This window comes from Accipiter gentilis, chromosome Z (genome assembly GCF_929443795.1).
Source record: "Accipiter gentilis chromosome Z, bAccGen1.1, whole genome shotgun sequence".
NCBI lineage: Eukaryota > Metazoa > Chordata > Aves > Accipitriformes > Accipitridae > Astur > Astur gentilis.
The window spans coordinates 37,161,041-37,178,922 of NC_064919.1; the positions used below are offsets into that span (position 1 = coordinate 37,161,041).

Consider the following 17,882-nt stretch of genomic DNA (forward strand, 5'->3'; position numbering starts at 1 on the left):
AAAAGTTTCAAATAAAAGCTCTATTTCAAAGTAAGCCCTGACTGTAGAAACACATGCTTGCAAATCATAAAATTAAAAAAAATAAAAATAAAAATTCAAGCAGCTCTGCTTAGCACTTAGAATAAAGGTTGCAGTGAATCATAGGGTTTACTTTTCGTGCCTTACCTTAATCATCATCACTGTTTTGTTGTGCTTCATTTGAACTGTGCAACCATTCAGAAGAATCAATATTAATGTAATGTGTTGCAAATCATATTTTATCCATGTTGTTGCAAGATAACCCCCTTTTTTATGTGTGCAAAGTTCCCCTCTTTTTCTTGGTGTGAGAGTTTGCTCCAGAGACTCCAGAATGGTTGAGGTCTGAAGGGACCTGTGGAAGTCATTTTGTCCAACTTCACTGCTCAGGCAGGGCCACGTAGAGCCTTTTGCCCAGGACCTTGTCAGATGGGTTTCCAATGTATATCATACTATGACTCTTTTTTCATTAAATGTGGATGATTTTCTCGTTGTTAAATGCAAAAGTATTTGAGTAGCACCAACGTGGTTTTAGTTGGAGCCTTCAAACTTAGGAGAAATAGAAGAGAGTGAAGCAAGTTTATTTGAAGAGATGCCATCAAACATTAATACATTAATGTTTATTTTGCTTTTAAAAGATATTTGAGACATGGAAGATCTGGATTAGGAATAAGTTTAGAATATTTTTCCTAGTGCTAGGAGTTCTTCTTTAATTCTTTTATTTATTTCCTTCTCTGACAGCTCATTGTGCTGATAAATGTGTCCACGGTCGTTGTATTGCTCCGAACACCTGTCAGTGTGAGCCTGGCTGGGGAGGACCCAACTGCTCCAGTGGTGAGTTTTCACCTGCTTCTGCCTGTCTCATGCTCTTTCCGTGGTCTTGTCCTCTCTTTTGGGCAGATTATTATCGATTCTGTGCTTGGACTCCTGCCTTCTGGTCAGGGGACTGTTCTGAGTTATCAGGTTACTCTGCGTGACCTGATTTTTCTTCATTTACTTGCAAACAATGTTGTCCTTTAGCAGTGCTAAATGTCGTGAGCTATTTTGTGCTCAGAAACATGCAGATGATACAGAGCTTGGTATCTGGAGTAGACTAGATAAAATTCTATTTTAACTATAAGAAAATATTTAATTTTTTATTTTCCTAATTTGTAAAGAATGATGGTGCCAGGCAATGTCTAAAAGCTATGAGCAAAGCCTTCCTTACACCCCTATCCTCCTTTTTCACTCTGCCACTAACTTGTCTTTTTTTCCATTCACTGTGTTCCCCTCTTCCATTTTTAGTTGCTCCCTGTCTGCTTACTCTGCTCCCATTTTACTCTCACTTACTAGTCATACTTCCCCAACTTCCTTCTCCTTCCCCTCTGCCATGAGAGTGTGTGCAGGAGATGAGGGGAGCAAGAGCGGAGTATCGAGGACACATACAGCAGGAGACAGGGGCAGGTTGGCACCTTTCCTGCTTGGCATGTGGGTGCAGTCACATGCAACCCAGTGAGCAGGTGGTCACGCTTAATAAAGAAATTACAGAGATCAAGGCCATCACACGCTTGATGCAAGAACATAGCAAAATGTCAAAAACACAGAGTGAAGAAGTAAAATAGTATCAGTTCATGACCTTTTTAGTCACTACTGTCTTCTAGACTCTGAGTGTAAAACCAAGCACTGCAAGCTGCAGTAAGGCAGTAAGGTCTGGACAGAGGGCCGAAACTCCTCAGTGGCAGGACTGATGTGTTTGTGTGCTATCCCTTCCTCTGTCAAAGGTAATCGTTTGTGCAGAACATGAATTGTTATTTTTCCTTCCCTTTGCCTGAAATAGAGCTTCTCAAAGTAATTCTTGATATTTTTTTTTTTAAATTTGTTATAATTTGCTATTTATTCCATCTTTCTGTTCCCCTTTTTAAGGTCTTTGGAAATATAATGTTTGGGCTAACATTACAACCATATACTTTCTTACATTCAAGTTCAAAGTGGGTCACTGCTAGTGACTGTTCACTTGAAAGGAACATATTTCAGTCAACAGCAACAACAAATATTTATAATTTAAATTTCACAGATCATATAAAGTTCTAATTCATAAATCAGAGCTTGATGTCTTGCAAAGGTATTATGCTGCTAGTTTACTTAGTATGGGATTCCTATAAAAATAACAACTGTGAAAAACCTAGGTCATCAGCAGGACAAAAATAATATGGTATTTTCACCCTCATTCCTTAACAGAGTTAGGGAAATGTTCTTTTTTTGCAAACAAGGTGCTGTAATGACTCTTCATCTGGAACTGATCTGTTGTTTAGGCAGTGTATTTTGTAAAATTTGAGAGAGAGAGAGAGTGAACAAAATCAATTAATAATAAATTACATGAGGAAGAACTTAACCATTTAAAAATTATTACATTTGTTGTGTAGTCTTTGTATATACTTACGTGTGATTTTTTTTTCATAAACAGCTCTAAAGAAACACCAAGTTTTTCATAAGGCATAAAACTGAGTTAGCCATGCAATGTTACTGTAATACTGATCTTAATCTAGTGTGCTGAATTGTCAAAAGTTGTCAAAAAATGTGATCCTTCTTTCTGAAAGCCTTATGTATCAAGCTCTTCTGTAACTAATCAAAGGTGCAGAAGAAATGTGTATCACTAGACACATAGAATGGGGAGATACTGTTATTTATTGAGATTTCCGAGTTCAAAACTTGCTGAAAGGGCACTTCAGATGAGAAAGGAGCGTCTAAATCTGTCTTTGGAAATAATCCTTCCTCTCACAGGATTTTCTAGATTCCATTTCCCTTACCTGTCTGGTATAATTCATTTTGAATACATGTGCAGCTCTTTTCCTCTGCTTCTTCCTCAGTTGGTTGCCTTTGATTGCTTGTCACAGCAGCCTCAATAGCAAAAATACTTTCCGGTGTGCGTACACAACAGGCTAAAGCTGAAAGAACCTTTGTTCATGTACCTTTGAACAGTGTGATCTCTGGAGAGATTGGTGATCCTCTAAAGGCTTCTGCGTGACATTAGAGCTAACTGGAACTGCTGAAATTTGTTTCGGATTGCTAATGTAGTCCTAGAAGAAGAGGGGTAGGCTGAGGAAGAGGATATTTTTGTCCATATGCTACAGGGATGTTTGTTTTGGAATTTATCCCCTTCTGTGTGGACAGACTTGAAAAGGTGTTGCTTTCACCAGATTGTCTTTCTGAGTTTCAGTGGTGCTGTTTGTTGCTAGCTGTGCATGATTTCGTTATCCGTGTGTCTGAGGGCTACAGCACAGATCAAATAGAACTGAAGAGCAGTGGATAGTGTTGGAGAGACAGTAAGTAGTTTTGGCTCTCTGGCACTGAGTTTTATTGTTGCTTGCCCTGCGTAGGAGATTTTCATATTTTGCCTTTCACTGTATTTTCTGCATGATCCCCAATGACTAGTTTTAGTAACAAAAGGTATAATGGGATAAAATAAAGAGGTGCTTTTTCTCAATAATAATAATAATAATAATAATAATGTTGATATGGCAAGTTATTCATTCAAGAAAAATACATGCAAACTGCCATACTATAATAATGTCTATCATGTAAACATTTTAACTCTGTAACTGTTTAACTGAATAATGGAGAAGGAACAATGATTACAAGGCAGGCCAGTATTTTTGAAAGGCAGACACTCAGGGGTTTAATAGTTACTGATGACCCAATAAAATACTGTGACAGAAAGGGAGACATTATTCTCAAAGTGCGAGATACCAGGCATGGTTCCAGATTTAGTAATCTGTTCATCTTCATGAATAAAAATAATGTCAGAAGCAACTGTTCTACCTAATCACTAAACTTCTTTAAAACTGCAGAACTAAACTTTTTCTTCCCAACTTTTTCAATCCTTTCTGTATTGATTATTCTCCTTACAAAGGAACTTAATCTGTAAGTATCTGAGAACAGAGTTAGTCCTATTGCAGTATCTGTCCATCTGCCAACCCCCAGCTTGATTTTATCTGTAGTTTCTCAGTTGTATTTGTCCAGTGCATTTAAAATAAATTTTCAAACTGTATGCCACAGCTTCTATGTGACAGTGGCTTTCTGGGTGGTAGTTGCAGACAAGTGCTTCCTAAATGCTGTAATATTCTCTCAAAAAATGACAGTGATTGCATGGACTAAATTCGTGCATTATGAAGTAGAAGCTGAATCAGCAAGCTTCCTCCCCTATCTTTGCATACTGCTGTGTGTTATGGCCTAATGACCTTTCTGGGGACTAAACTTTGGGGGAGACTCCCATTTTCTTTTGTAGCAACCATTACTTCCTTTTTGTGATGAGTCTTATCCAATTCCTAATAGCCTAGGTCAGTGGCTGCTTTCAGTTTAGGGAGAAGAGGGATAAAGATTTGACTGAACTACTGAGGCTGTCCTCTTTCAGTGCTCAGTTCTAGCCCAGCCTATAACTCTCCTCTACATCACATCCTCTGCCTTTCTGAAACCTTACATCCCGCCTGAGAGAAAAATAGGATTGGATGTATTCTTCTGTGAGTAAAACCTGAGTGGTGGTCTCAGAATTTGGCTAATTAAATAATATGTCCTTGGGGAACCTTTCCCATGTGAGACATATTTTTTTCTTCAGACCTTTTCTTTTTAGTTATAGGAAATATACTGTATTAGGCAGTGTTTGCTTGCAGTGAATTTCAGTGGGAGTTGATGAAGGAGTTGATGATAATATACATATATCTGAGAAGAAATGCTACTTGGATTGAGAGATCACTCATTTGCAGAACACTTCTATTCTAGCAGGGGAGATGACAGTCATGCGAAACAAGTTATTCTAATAAAGATTTATTGACCTAACACAGTAGTCAGGTCAATGACAAATGAGTGGACAGAAGTCATGTTGAACCTATCCCTTGGAGCGAGAGAATCAGCACAACCAGTGTGCTGTCAGCACCCCTTTGAAGAAGTGTTTGTGAGCTTCAGGAGTATAAGTTGATTGGTTCTGGGCTGGGGACAAAGACAGAATTTAGAAATAAAGGAGACAGTGGTAAAGATAGGTATGTTTGTAAATTAAAAATGTAAACAAATAGTTTTTATTGAGAAAACAAACAAGCCAACACAACCTTTCCCTCCCAAACTGGATTATTGTTTCTATAAAATTTTTATCTGATGTGTCAGATTGGATTGTTACATGGTATAAGAGCATTTTTGACTACAGGTTGTATATAAAGCCAGTCTTCTGTAAAAGTTGCTACACATAGTGATAGTTGGCTGTCTAGATGTGTAGAGATGATCAAACCAGGTTTTACATTTGTAGATTATGTTTTCTGCCTGTTTTCCACTTACACTCTTGCAGGAGTATTTGCTATAATACGTAATATACGGACCTCATTGTCAGTTTTGAATGTGCGTGCAAGGTGGATACACATGCAGCCTAACATGGACCCCCACTAAGCAATCAGGACATTCACTTTGTTTTTCTTCTCATGCCTAGTAGTCCACAAATAATTCCTTCAAAATCAATAGGACACTTTCTGAATAAGCTGGAGCAGAGGCAAAAGGCCAAAATCAATATTGCACTGACTTGTCTGCAAAGGTTATAGCCTTCATGATCCCCCCAGCTGGCCTGGGTAGTGAAGCAAAAAGGGAATGACATGTTTTTGGTTTATGACAAGTATGTTAGGATTGTTTGTGGAAATGTGAATAGGCATTTTCTATTTTTATTGTATTTAAGTAATCTGAGATTTGTTTGGATTTTAATTTCTAAATTGATTCCACTGGTGATGAATAGAGCTTCACTGGGGCTATAGTCTGAGGGCATGGGGGTAGAACAAGTGGCCCTAAGGTGTAATTTGCCTCCAGGGTTTTATAAAGAATGAGAAGAGGACCGGCTTTTTCCTTAATACATTAAGCTGAGCGTTTAAAGCTGGCATCTGAGAGAAACATCTTCTTACCTTTAAATGCACTTACTAGGGAAAATTTTAAGGTACAGTAGCTCTGCCACTGTCAGATTTCCTTTACTGTCATGGGTGCTTGTAAAGTTTGCAAATTCTGTGAGAATCTCACTGTTTTCTTCATGGGACTTGGCAGATGCAGAATATGGCAGAAACAGGATCCCTTGGCATAGCTTGTGTGAGACACTCACGTGAGTTACAAGCACTGCCAGTTTCTCAGTGGAGCTTATAATTTCCATTAACCCTGCAGAGGTGGGTGAGTATGTGACTGTTTTCCACAGACACACTTGCACCCCAAGTCTGGTGCGGGTACCAGGGAAGGGGCCTGGGAGTATCTTGTACACTCTGACGGCACAGCTTGTGAATCTTGAATTGAGCTTCTTTGACCAAGGCTGTGCTTTCCTTTTTGTTTATCAAAAGCATTTTGACTAACAGAGTTTGCAAGATATGCTTAGAGAGCTAGCTCATCCTTAAGTTTTCCAAGCCATTCAACAGGCTGTAGAAATAGGTTCTGGTTTTAACCACATGCTCGCATCAGAAAGGCTTGGTTCTCACAACTGAGAAACTGCTGAACACACAGGTGAAACTACAGAGTATCCTGACAGAGAGCTATTTGCTTTTATGGAAAATGTAGAGAAATAGCTCATTTAAGTAATGCAGAACTGTGCCCTGCCCCGGCTCCCAAATGGCTACACGCACAAATGTGTCCTGTTAGCAAAAGTGACAGCAGGTCATAAAAAATCTTAAATTTAACCATTTCTTATTACATGTGTCTTCCCCATAGTCTTTACTACCCCTAATTCTTCTGTAATTATTACTTCTGTAATTCCCCTAACTGACTTGTCCTCAATTTTGCCAGCTGAACTCTTTATTTTCTCTTCTGACAAGGCTGAATATCTTTGGGTTGAGAAGCTAACCCACCAGCAAGTTAGATCAGGTGCACATAAGGAAAACAAGTATTAATGGAAGTTGCCATCACCTTCGTTGTTGGCAGAGTCACTACACTGTCACTATGGTAGATGGTATCAGAATTCCCAGGGCTACATAGCAACTGAGCTTTTCTAGAGTTCAGTACAATGATGTATTTAAAGTTATATTATTCTTATGTTTAATAGAATGCTGTAAAGTATTTTGGGTTTGATGTTCTAGGGGAATTAACAGATGTTGTGGACATGCTTCAGTATTTTGCTGAATTACAGTTCCAATCCTTAAGCAAAAGCAGAAACAAAAACATATATTCTACAAAACTGAGTTAGTAAATTTACTTATGTTGAGATTTACTGAAGGAAGGCATTGTAGTAAATGGTGATGGTTTTACTGATTTGTAAACATCTTTGGGATCAGAGATGCTTTTCATTTCTGCTTTTCACCATTTTGTAAACTCAGTATATTTGTGGTGTTTACCTAAGTTGATTCCTTGAATAATATCTGTCTAAATTTTTTGTTTCTAGTAACAGTGCAGAAGTACTTTTAGTATTGTTTTAATTTCAGTCTGCCATATATATTGGTGCACTTACATATTGTCAGTGGCTCTCTTAGCAGGTTTTCAAGGATGTGAAGTACAACATTTGTTGCTAATTTAAAAATTAAGTTGACCTTCAAGTCATTGCAAAAAAAGGAAAAAAGCTAATTTATGGTCCTACAAGGAGATTTGTGCAAAATCAGGATCATGGACAACAGTCCATTCTATACAGTGCAGTCAGATTCTTATAATTTTGTAACTTTTCGTATGGTAGTGATTATTTTTAACAGGTTTTATCTCAGTAGCAAGATAAAATTAACACCAAGAGACATCTGTGTGTGTTTTCCTTAGCAATTATCCAACCTTGTGTTCTGATGTCCAAAGCACTTTAAAAGAGTCTTCTGAAATTTATGGCATGTGAAAGGCATATAGTTCCAGTCTTTTACAGGACCTGAAAAACACATTTTCATTGTTCTTCCACTTCATGGATCAAAAGGCTTTTACAAAGAAAAAAATAATCCCTAAATTCAATTAAAGCTTATCATTTTGAATAAAAATCCTTTCTTATACACAAAACAAAAAGTAAGAATGAAAAATGTGCCACAGGGTAAAAAAAGCCTGCAGTATAACAAATGAAATCAGATAGAAGCAGAAGACTCAAAGAAAATCCAGATTTAATAGAAAGTGTGTTCTGAAAAAAACCACTACTATTCATTTCTGTGTCTGGGATGTAGGTAAAATAGGTCTTTTACTAAAAGGCATTGGTATTTTATAATTATTATGAGTGATTCTTTAAAGGAAAAAGATTTCTTTTCTGATATGTATGTGCATATATTTTCATAACATCTTGAGGTGACTAGAACAGAGCATAAAAAAAATATGGAAATAATATAATGTTTTTATTAAATAAGACTTTGAATGTTTTCTAAAGGATGTTTTTATTCTACTTTCCAGAATAGCTCGCTTTGTTTTCTGGCTTTTTTGACTCATCTCTGAAATTTCTGTTTGCCATGTTTCACATTTACTGTCTTGCAATCCAGGCTGACAAACAGGTTGATGTCACTAGGGACTTAATGCACCTTGTAGAATTTTGAGTATTTTGAGTATTTATAGCTTTCAGAGTCAGTAGGAATTTGCTTTTATTTGCTTTAAATTCCAGTTGGGAGAATTATTAGCTGTTTCCCATCCTGCAGGAATATCCTAAGGGAAACAAATGGTTTAGATCCACAGCTAAACCAAATCATAATAGCAGAGAGTAGTTTCAAGAATACAGTCTGAACTTTCCGATAAGGATGGTGTGGATTTAGATTAGTGACAACATTCATATTTCTGTCATGGTTTTTGCTTAGTGAATCAATGAATGTTGTTCTGAACACAAACACACTCAGAAATGAAGATCATTAAGAGTAGCATCTACATGGCTACGACTTTTCATGTTCTTATCAGCTAAGAGTAATTGAAGATCCGTAAAGTATTATCCAAGTTTAGTCTTGCATAGACCAAAGGTACATGATGCCTTAATGTAATTTATGAGCTATTTGACTGTTGTTATGATATGTGAAACACCTTCTTTCCAGTCAAGAAGGAGATCAATCCAGTTTTCTGACAAAATTTTAATCTGGAGTGTGGTGCTTGGGAGCCTTCATATTGTAATTAAGGCACTCTCTGGGCAAAACAGTAAACACATTTTCAGGTATGCAAAATACAAGGCTATGTAACACATGAATTAGAATTAAATTTCCCTTCTATTAACACTTGAAAGTTTGATGGGCATCCACTGTTGATGGAGAAAAGGGAGGACTTATTCTGGGTGTGTTTCCTTACTGAGGTCATCAGAAAAAAAGTTGAGGCAAGTGGCTCCTCTTACCTATGAATTTAAATGCTGCCTTCATAAAAAGCTATTCTGTTTTGTTGTGAAATTCTTACTGTGATTCATCAGATTCCACTTACTGCCAGTTAGATATCTAAAGTATTAGTTCCACTAATGTATATTTATGTTAAGACAAGCAAGTTTCTTGCTTCTGGAACAGAAGGAAGAGTCATTCTTCCAAATGCTAAACTCTGGACAGTCTTAGGGCAATTTATGATAACAAGATTGTCAGTGGGCTGCACCTTTGGATAAATCAAAGTTTTCTTAATATTGGCCTATTTTACTTACACTGGCTATGCTTGGCTGTTCGTGGTGGTTATTCTCTAATAATGAAGTCATTTGTGGGTCCTCCTAGAAATGTTACCGTTTTCTTATTTATATCCTCTGCTCCAAAACACTGGAATAGTGTTTATATATGGCATTTTACAGTTGGTCTACTTTTAGTTGCAGATGATGGTCATTCATGCTCCTTGGTGGACCTCATGGCTGTCCCTGCTGGGGATTTGTGGACTGGGCAAGTAAAAATATAGAGCAGAAAGTTGCCTCTGCCCCAGAGAACCTGTGGCTGAAGGAAAAGAAAAGAGATAACACAAAGCTGGAAACATGTAGGAGATGAGGAAGGAAGCAAACACTGACAAATGTCTGGCAGGTAGTGGTTTTGGCACACTTGCCACATCAACTACATGCAGACTTCACAGGAAGGAGGAATTATAAGGTAGGGACATGGAGGAGGACATCATGGCAGTTTTATGGCTTGGGGTATGGAGAGCTGTGCCAAGTTGTAGAGGCAACTTGAGGAGAAACAAGGAAGACAATAGTCTGAAAATGCAACAAAGGGGCTAAGGTCACGGGTGATGTAAATGTGGGGGTTGATACTTGGATACTGGATGACAAATGATAGATGAGGGACAGGCCATAAAGGCCATGAAAGTAAGGACAAGCCAAGAGAGATCTGAGAGTCAAAGGAAGGATGCAAAGGAAGGGACAAAGAATTAGACTTGTGCTTGATGTGACAACCTAGAAAGGAAGAAAGGTCAGTCGAAGATGATGTTGAAGTTATAGGCAGCTTCAGTTTGTTTTACATGCTGGAGCAAGGAAAATCAACTTTCACTTGCTAAAGGCTGTGGCTCCTTGAACCTATCTGAAGAAATTATGTTGGAGTTTTGAGGAGACAGAGAAATAAGAATTCTGCATATTTGCCACTGCTCGCTTATTTTAAATTTGTACTTAACAATATTGCATTCCAAGTGAGGGAGCGTTCACTCCATTTCTGCTGTCTGTAGTAGGGAATTTTGTTTTCAGTTGTTTTAAAAGACCATAAAAATACATAAGCCAAATGCTACAGTAAGAATCTCCTCTGTTTTGGTGACAATGGTACTTATTTCCAAACCACACAGCAGTGTGCGTTGCAGAAAGATGTGTAAGCCAGAATAAAATCTCATTCTGTTGTCTTGGTGCTACATATAAGACAGCTACAAAAAATGATAGCAAGAAAAGTAAATTTTATTTTTGCTATGATTCTTCACTTTCAACTCCCATTAGCAAAGAAGAAAGACAAAAAGAGAAGAAAAGATCTTAAAAAAAGCATTGCAATAAACATTGTCTGGCTTGAATATCATGTTAAAAGGAAACTGGCATACTTAAAAGGTCAGGGTTTCTAAGGAGGTGTTTCTTCTGAAATGTTCTTTGATTTGATTTGATAGCCTAATTTTATTCTTATTATAGGCCATTCTTTAGAGAAGTACAGAATTGTAGGTGATCAAGGTGGGTTTGTCAGGAATAAGCTTGGACTCATTTGCACTTTTCTTTTTGCTGTCTGTTAATGAAACCAGTGAAAAAAGCAGAAAAAACCCTTACAAGTTTGTGACTACATTTAGTTAAAAATGTCTTTGTTTATAAGGAGCAATAAAGGAGTTACCAAATTTTTCAGATGTGCTTCAGATTATTCTAAAAATTCATACCTTGCACTATAAAATATCAGGGCTCCCTCCATCCTAATTTGCAAATCACCAGCCGCTCACAGAAACCATGTGCATAAAAACACATCTAGCCCAGCATAATAACAATGTACATTAAAGTTATTCTACTAGGAAATGCAGAATTTTAAATCTTCAAAGATGGTACAAAAGGCCCCCAAATGATAGCAATTTGCATCACAGATTTCAATTTATTCTTGAAGGTGATTTTTTTACTGTTGAATCCTTGAGCTTTTCTATGTTTCTACAGTCACTGTTTGGCACTCAGTTTCAGAAAGCATTTCTTTATGATGGTAGACCTGTATTTTCTTAGAGTTTCATACCATACTTGCTCATTTTAAATGAGGGTTTATACAATGCAGTGCCTTTATTCCCAAAGGCAAACTTTTGCTTTGACTGAGTAACCTTTTGAGAAAAAAGTTCTCTGTCCTGTATTTGTAGCATTGTGTGATATGCACAGCATATACTGCAGTGCCAAAAAAGATGTTCCCAGATGAACAGAATGTATAAAAAGAAAAATTACAAGATGCAGCATTAATACCATGGTGTTTATTAAACATTTACTTTGATTTTTTTTTTTTCCCCCCTGCTATAGCATAAGATGAAGGCAGAAAGGACCCTGTGAGTCTACTGTGAACGCTGATAAGGAGCAGTACAGCTAGATGGTTCTTCTGTTTTAAACAGAGTATGTTTATCTGTTTTAAACAGAATATGTCTGAGGGTGAACATAAGATATGTGAAAAGGGGAAGGAGAATGACTTCTGTAAGAAAGGTGCTGTACATAAAATAGGCCCAGCATTAGGCCGGTTCTGTATGATCAATACAGAAAATTAACCCTAGTTCACTAATTGGGTTTTGCATTTCTGCAGGATTCAGGCCGTTTCCAGAAGTTATTGGGGCCGAGATACCTCATCCTTGTGAACGATTCTGAACCAGAATGCACCATTCTAAACATGGGGCTCTTGTCTTTATACTTTGCTCCCCTTTCACATACACCCTGCGCTGAGACAGCTGATTTACAGCTCCAAATCTGTTCAGAAACCAGTAGCTGATGCTTCTGCGTGTGTGTGCATGTAGTGTTTGCATATGCGTGTGTGCCTGTGACCTTGGCGCAGTCAGGACAGTCAGAGCAGCTATTCTGATTAAACTCCAGCTGACAGTCTGTAACCTGACGATAGTCATTAACTCAAAGACTATCCCATTCCACCAGATTAGCAGCTGTGTGACTTCCAGCCTAGCTTTCTTAGTGTCTGAATACTAGGAAGCAGCAGAAATGGAAGCAACAGAAATATTCTGTTGTAATAGTCAGTAAATTTAGCCTGCAAAACTTATTAAAAATAAACCAAACTCACCACAGGAAACATTTCTACCCTTTGACCTCTTATTTTTTAATAGTAAACTCAGCATTATTTCTGACAAATCACTTTAATTTCCTGTAGGGAATATGATTGATTATTGGTCAGGGGACACAGAGGTAAAATACATCATTTGTCCATCTCGTTCAAAATTATTATTTATTCCCATTAATCTTGCAAATTTCTCCACAATTCTGCCCATAACTCACAGATAGATGCTAGGCTTGTGATAGACGTTATGTAAAGGACTATTGCGTAGTCATACTATGGTGGGGCCACTGCTGTCCTGGTGGAATGCTTCACCATTGTGCTGTAGTGAAAAATTGCATGGTCAATATTTGTTACCCACACGGCTGTTGCCAGGAGACTGGTCGTGACACTGGAAATCCTATTAGCAGCCATATGATGCTTTTTATTTTAATGATTTCTTGCAAACATAATGAGATGATCATGCCAGGAAACTAATAAATTATTATGTACTGTGTGGTACCTGCTCTTACAGTAAAATTATTGAGAAAGGTTCAGGTTCACAGACACAGCACGTTCACCTTGGACATCAGTATATCTCCAGGAGACAGCAGGTTGCATCCCAGAGAGGCAGACTGGGAATGGGATTGTAGAAGGAGAAGAGGGAGTACAAGGCCTCTGCTGCTTCACAGGCGAAGCGGTTTCTAGCAAGGTCGTCTTGGTGCCTGGGTGTTGGATGCAATGGCAGATGCGTAGTGGTAGATGTTTCTGGTCTATGTGGCTCTTAGACTCATTACACTGGGTCTTCAAGCAGCTACATGAATGTTGTTGCACTGCACCCAATATCCCATCTATTGTTGAAAGAACACAAGCTCGCACTTATCAACCAAGTGTAAGTCTTCTCTTGCCTATTGCATCTATATCTCGAGTGTGTTCAGGCCATGTTTATCTTTGACTGAGCTCTGCACTGGAACAGTCATGATCTGGTGATCATTCTGAATTATTCTGTTTATTAGACATGCCAGGACAGGGGTTCTTTTTGTTTGTTTGTTTCTTTGTTTGTTTAGTTTTGGTTTGGTTGGGTTTTTTATTTATTTATTCCATAAGGAATGGCTGAAATTGAAATTGTCTATTTTGTCTGGGAGCAGGAGGAAGACTGTTATCTGAAGCCAGAATAATGTGTTAAGCAAAAAAAATACGTAGGGGTGCCTGCTCAATCATGACAGAACGTATGACTGCCTCAGATGTCTCACCACCCATACATATATTTTTTTTATATATATATATATCCCAAAATAGCTAGTTTCCTGACAACAATTTGAGAACTGGTTAAGTATGAGGATTACACTTTCTGTTCCATGCAGACGTGTTGAAAATAAACATATAGCAGTTCTGAATGAATGTGAGTTAGCATGGGGAAAGGCAACCTGGGAGATGCTGTGTGCTGGAGACAGTAGTATAGTCCAGAACAAAACCCACACATCTTCAAAGAGAGAGGACAATAATAAGATTGACAGTTGTTCTGTCAGTTTGGCAGTATTGCTGGGTGTTTATAACACGTACAATACTTTCTGTTGCTTAGCATTTTATTGTGTGTAGGTGCTCACAATATCTCCATTATGGATGCATGTTCTAGTGACCTCTCCTGGAAAAAAAAATAATCTTAAGGAGTAGATTCTTTACAAGACCCTAATCCCTTTTTATTTGTGTAGCCTGAGTGAACAGCTCCTATAGCTGAATAATTCATACCCTGAGGAGGGTTCTTGAATTACTTTGCATTAGTCTAGGAAAGTGTGCCTGTTCTCTGCCTGGCTTTTTTGCCCCAGGAGAAGACTGGGAGAACAATGGTTGTCAGTCTCCAAGAGGAGAGCCCAGGCTTCCAGTTGCTGCAACTGAGGCTTTCCCGTTGTACTGCTGTTATCAACAGAACATAAAAATAAAATCAGATCATTTGACCATATGATTAGCACATTCCTGTTGAACTCTAGGTGACCTTAACCTTCTGGGTCTTTACAGAACTCCTGTGTTTCTCTCTTAAGAAAAATTTCTTCCTTAACAGCAAGGTTTTTCTTTTGATGCTGAAATAACCTCTGAGTGGTTTGCTTATAGGGTTTTAATGGGCTGTATTGGGGCAGACAAGAAAAGATGCATTTGAATGATTGTGAAGACACATTGGATAACCAAATTTGTAACATCCAGATGAACTTTAACCATGTAATCATTAATTTCTATTGCTTGGAGAAACACTTCTTGTGTTTTCTTTTGCTCTATCAGTATATTGCAAGATTGAAAAGGAAGTATTTGCAATTATGTAAACAAGTAGGAACTTGTGGATTTGGAAAAAAGTCATAATCTTATGTTGAGTAAGCTTTGCAACTTCCTTGTGGGATTAAGACAGTTGTTTATGGGTTTAGACCACATTTTTTTACTTTTTTAAGTTAGCAAGGTTTCTTTGGGGAAATGGAAGCTCACTGCAACCATAACTGTTATTTGATGGTGGAGAGTCATAATGAAGAGTTTTGACAATGAAGAGACTAGAACTTGCATTTACTTCATAGCTTCATGTTTTAAGTGTTTGCTTTTATGCCTAAGAAATTAATTTGTGTACATAAATTAAGTTCCGCCTGACTGCCAAGATCCTTGAGGACCAAGAACAACTGAGGAGGTACTACATAACTATTTCCATTTTATAACTTTTTTTTTTTTTTTACAGTTGACTCATAGTATCTTCAGTGCTGTAACATGAGCTATTATAAAACTGCTGTAAATTTTTCCTTCTAACCCTTCAGCATGTGACAGTGACCACTGGGGACCTCACTGCAGCAGCCGCTGCCAGTGCAAAAACGGAGCCTTGTGCAACCCCATTACAGGAGCCTGCCACTGTGCGTCGGGTTTCAAAGGTTGGCGCTGCGAGGAACGCTGCGATCAAGGGACGTATGGAAATGATTGCCATCAAAAATGCCAGTGTCAAAATGGAGCCACCTGCGATCACGTGACGGGAGAGTGCAGGTGTCCTCCTGGATACACTGGTGCCTTGTAAGCAGTGGCTGTATTATTTACGGGGGAGAGGTACAAGTTTTAAATAGTGCTAACAAGAGAAATTAAGTTTAGATTAACTTTTAACACTATGGTGTTGGTCTGGCTGCTGTGTAACGAAGAGAAGCAGGGCTGGCTAAGAAGCAGCTGGGCAAACCGTATTGCAGTGCATGTTCAGATGTTTGGCTGAGAAGAAACCCTCTTGGTCTGTCCTGCTAAGTAAAAGCCACAAAAAGTAGCATCAGGAGCTTCTTCCTGGCCACCATGAAAATGGTTTGGCTACAAGTTTGGAAAACCGCGTTGAAACATGGAGTTACTTGGCTTTGTCATTCCAGAACAGATTTTGAGCTTTGTCAGTGACCACAAATGAGCATCAACCCGTGTAGGAAGAAATATCTTTAAGAAGAAATATATCCTAGATTACCCAGTCCATTTCATTAGATTTGTTGCATGGATGCTTTGCAATACTCAGTGTGCGTTTCTTTATGTTGGACTGCTTTCTGTTTCATACTTTTGGCTGGAAAAGTTAATGATAGCATTAAAAATGAAGAGGTGGCTGGAGACAGGAGTGTGTGCCAAAGTAACCGTTGTCTCTGTTGTTTACCACCACCTCCCCAGCTGTGAGGACCTCTGTCCCCCTGGGAAGCATGGGCCGCAGTGCGAGGAGAGATGCCCGTGCCAGAACGGAGGTGTCTGTCACCATGTCACCGGGGAATGTGCCTGCCCACCAGGATGGATGGTAAAAACACTTTCTGAAACCAACACAAGCCCATAAAACTTCCATATTTGTAGATTTTGGGCAGTGTCAGAAAAGGTTAGCAAATGAGGATAGCAAATGCAGTCTGCCTGTAGCCAAGAGTAATGAGAAACGTATTTTAGCATAAGGGATGGAATAAAATACTTACAAAACCATCTGTTACTGAAAATCCTCCAGTTCTGTGCTGCCTTTTTAACTATATCGGATTCTGGGACGCAAAATACATGAATTGTACTATGACAAGGCAACATCCTTTGGATCTTGTCCGGAAGTCATTCATTTCTAGATATAATTTGATATTATAGGGAAGTGACACCCTTATATATTTTAGCAGTGGATTTTGTGCCTGTTTTTGTATGTACAGTATGCATGGCAAAACCCCCAAACCGTTAGATACTGTGTTAAATGTTGGTGATGGAAATGGGACATCAGAACTTTGACATTGTCTTTAGACTTTCTACCCTTTTGTCAGTGGGTAGGGAAAGAAGAATTGACCTCGGAGCTGCAAGTACCCTCCCCTACTACCAGGCTGCCAACTCTGAGTTGGCAAATAATGGAGTTGGAAGGTGATCAAAAGGTTGGAAGGTGACCAAAGCCCAAATAATTTCTTTAAATACATTTGTAGATAATATTTATCGATAGTATTTATTAATAATGTTTTCTATTTAAATGTCGACTTTGGGTGAAAATCCACATTTACTGAACTTTTAATTATCTCATGATAATTGAGATATTATATTGAGGTAACCTGTGGCAGAGATCAATTTTTCACCAACTAAAGAACATAGCTATAAATGATCATCTTTGTGTGTTTGAATAGCACCACTCACTTGGCTACTTAATGTGGGTTATGGCCATTTTTACTTTTTATTTCACCTCATGTTAGAAGAACAAAATTATGGGTCATAGAATGCAAATGTTTGCATAAATTCTTGACTCCCTTTATCTGCTTAAATACAGCTAATGAAAAATGAGATAACATATGAAGCAGTGATGGAAATTTTATACTAGTGTGTGTCTGAATTAATAAATTACTCTTTAGCCTTTTGACTAATTTTCCATACCAAGTAGTTATCTAAGCGTAACTTTTTGTTAGTTTTAGTTCTTTCAATTCTGTGAAACACAATTTTGTCAGCTTAACCTTCTTTACTTTTCATGTAAGGAAGGTTTAAAGCAGCCAGGTATGAATTCTGCAGTATCTTACATTAGCTAAAATACTTGCATGTCTTTTGTCTGATGAAATGCCTGTAAATACGTTTCTCTTGAAATGGCTTCTTAAAATTCTTAAGAACTGATGGTCCCTTCACTACACAGGTGTAATTAATTCCAAGGATGTAAATAGCAGTGCAGAAATTCCAAACCCATTGAAGGGAAGCAGACATCCTACCTAGGCTTTTAAGTTATGCTGCTTTCAATGAAATTACAAACAGCTTTTCATTTCATCAAAAAAACCCCACCAACTTATCATAAAGTAGTATAATTGGGGCACTACAGCAATTGCTGATTTCTACACCACTACTCACTGGAAAGCATTT

General features: G+C 38.1%; 1 protein-coding gene across 6 annotated transcripts in view; it reads left to right on the forward strand.

The window, feature by feature from the left end:
• MEGF10 (multiple EGF like domains 10) overlaps window positions 1–17,882 on the forward strand; it is a 107,461-nt gene that overhangs the window by 39,569 nt on the left and 50,010 nt on the right. For all 6 annotated transcript variants that reach the window (XM_049796460.1, XM_049796465.1, XM_049796461.1 and 3 more), the window contains 3 exons: window positions 757–849; window positions 15,344–15,590; window positions 16,209–16,329. In XM_049796460.1, coding sequence (XP_049652417.1) covers window positions 757–849; window positions 15,344–15,590; window positions 16,209–16,329 — 461 coding nt within the window. The remainder of the gene's footprint in view (window positions 1–756; window positions 850–15,343; window positions 15,591–16,208; window positions 16,330–17,882) is intronic.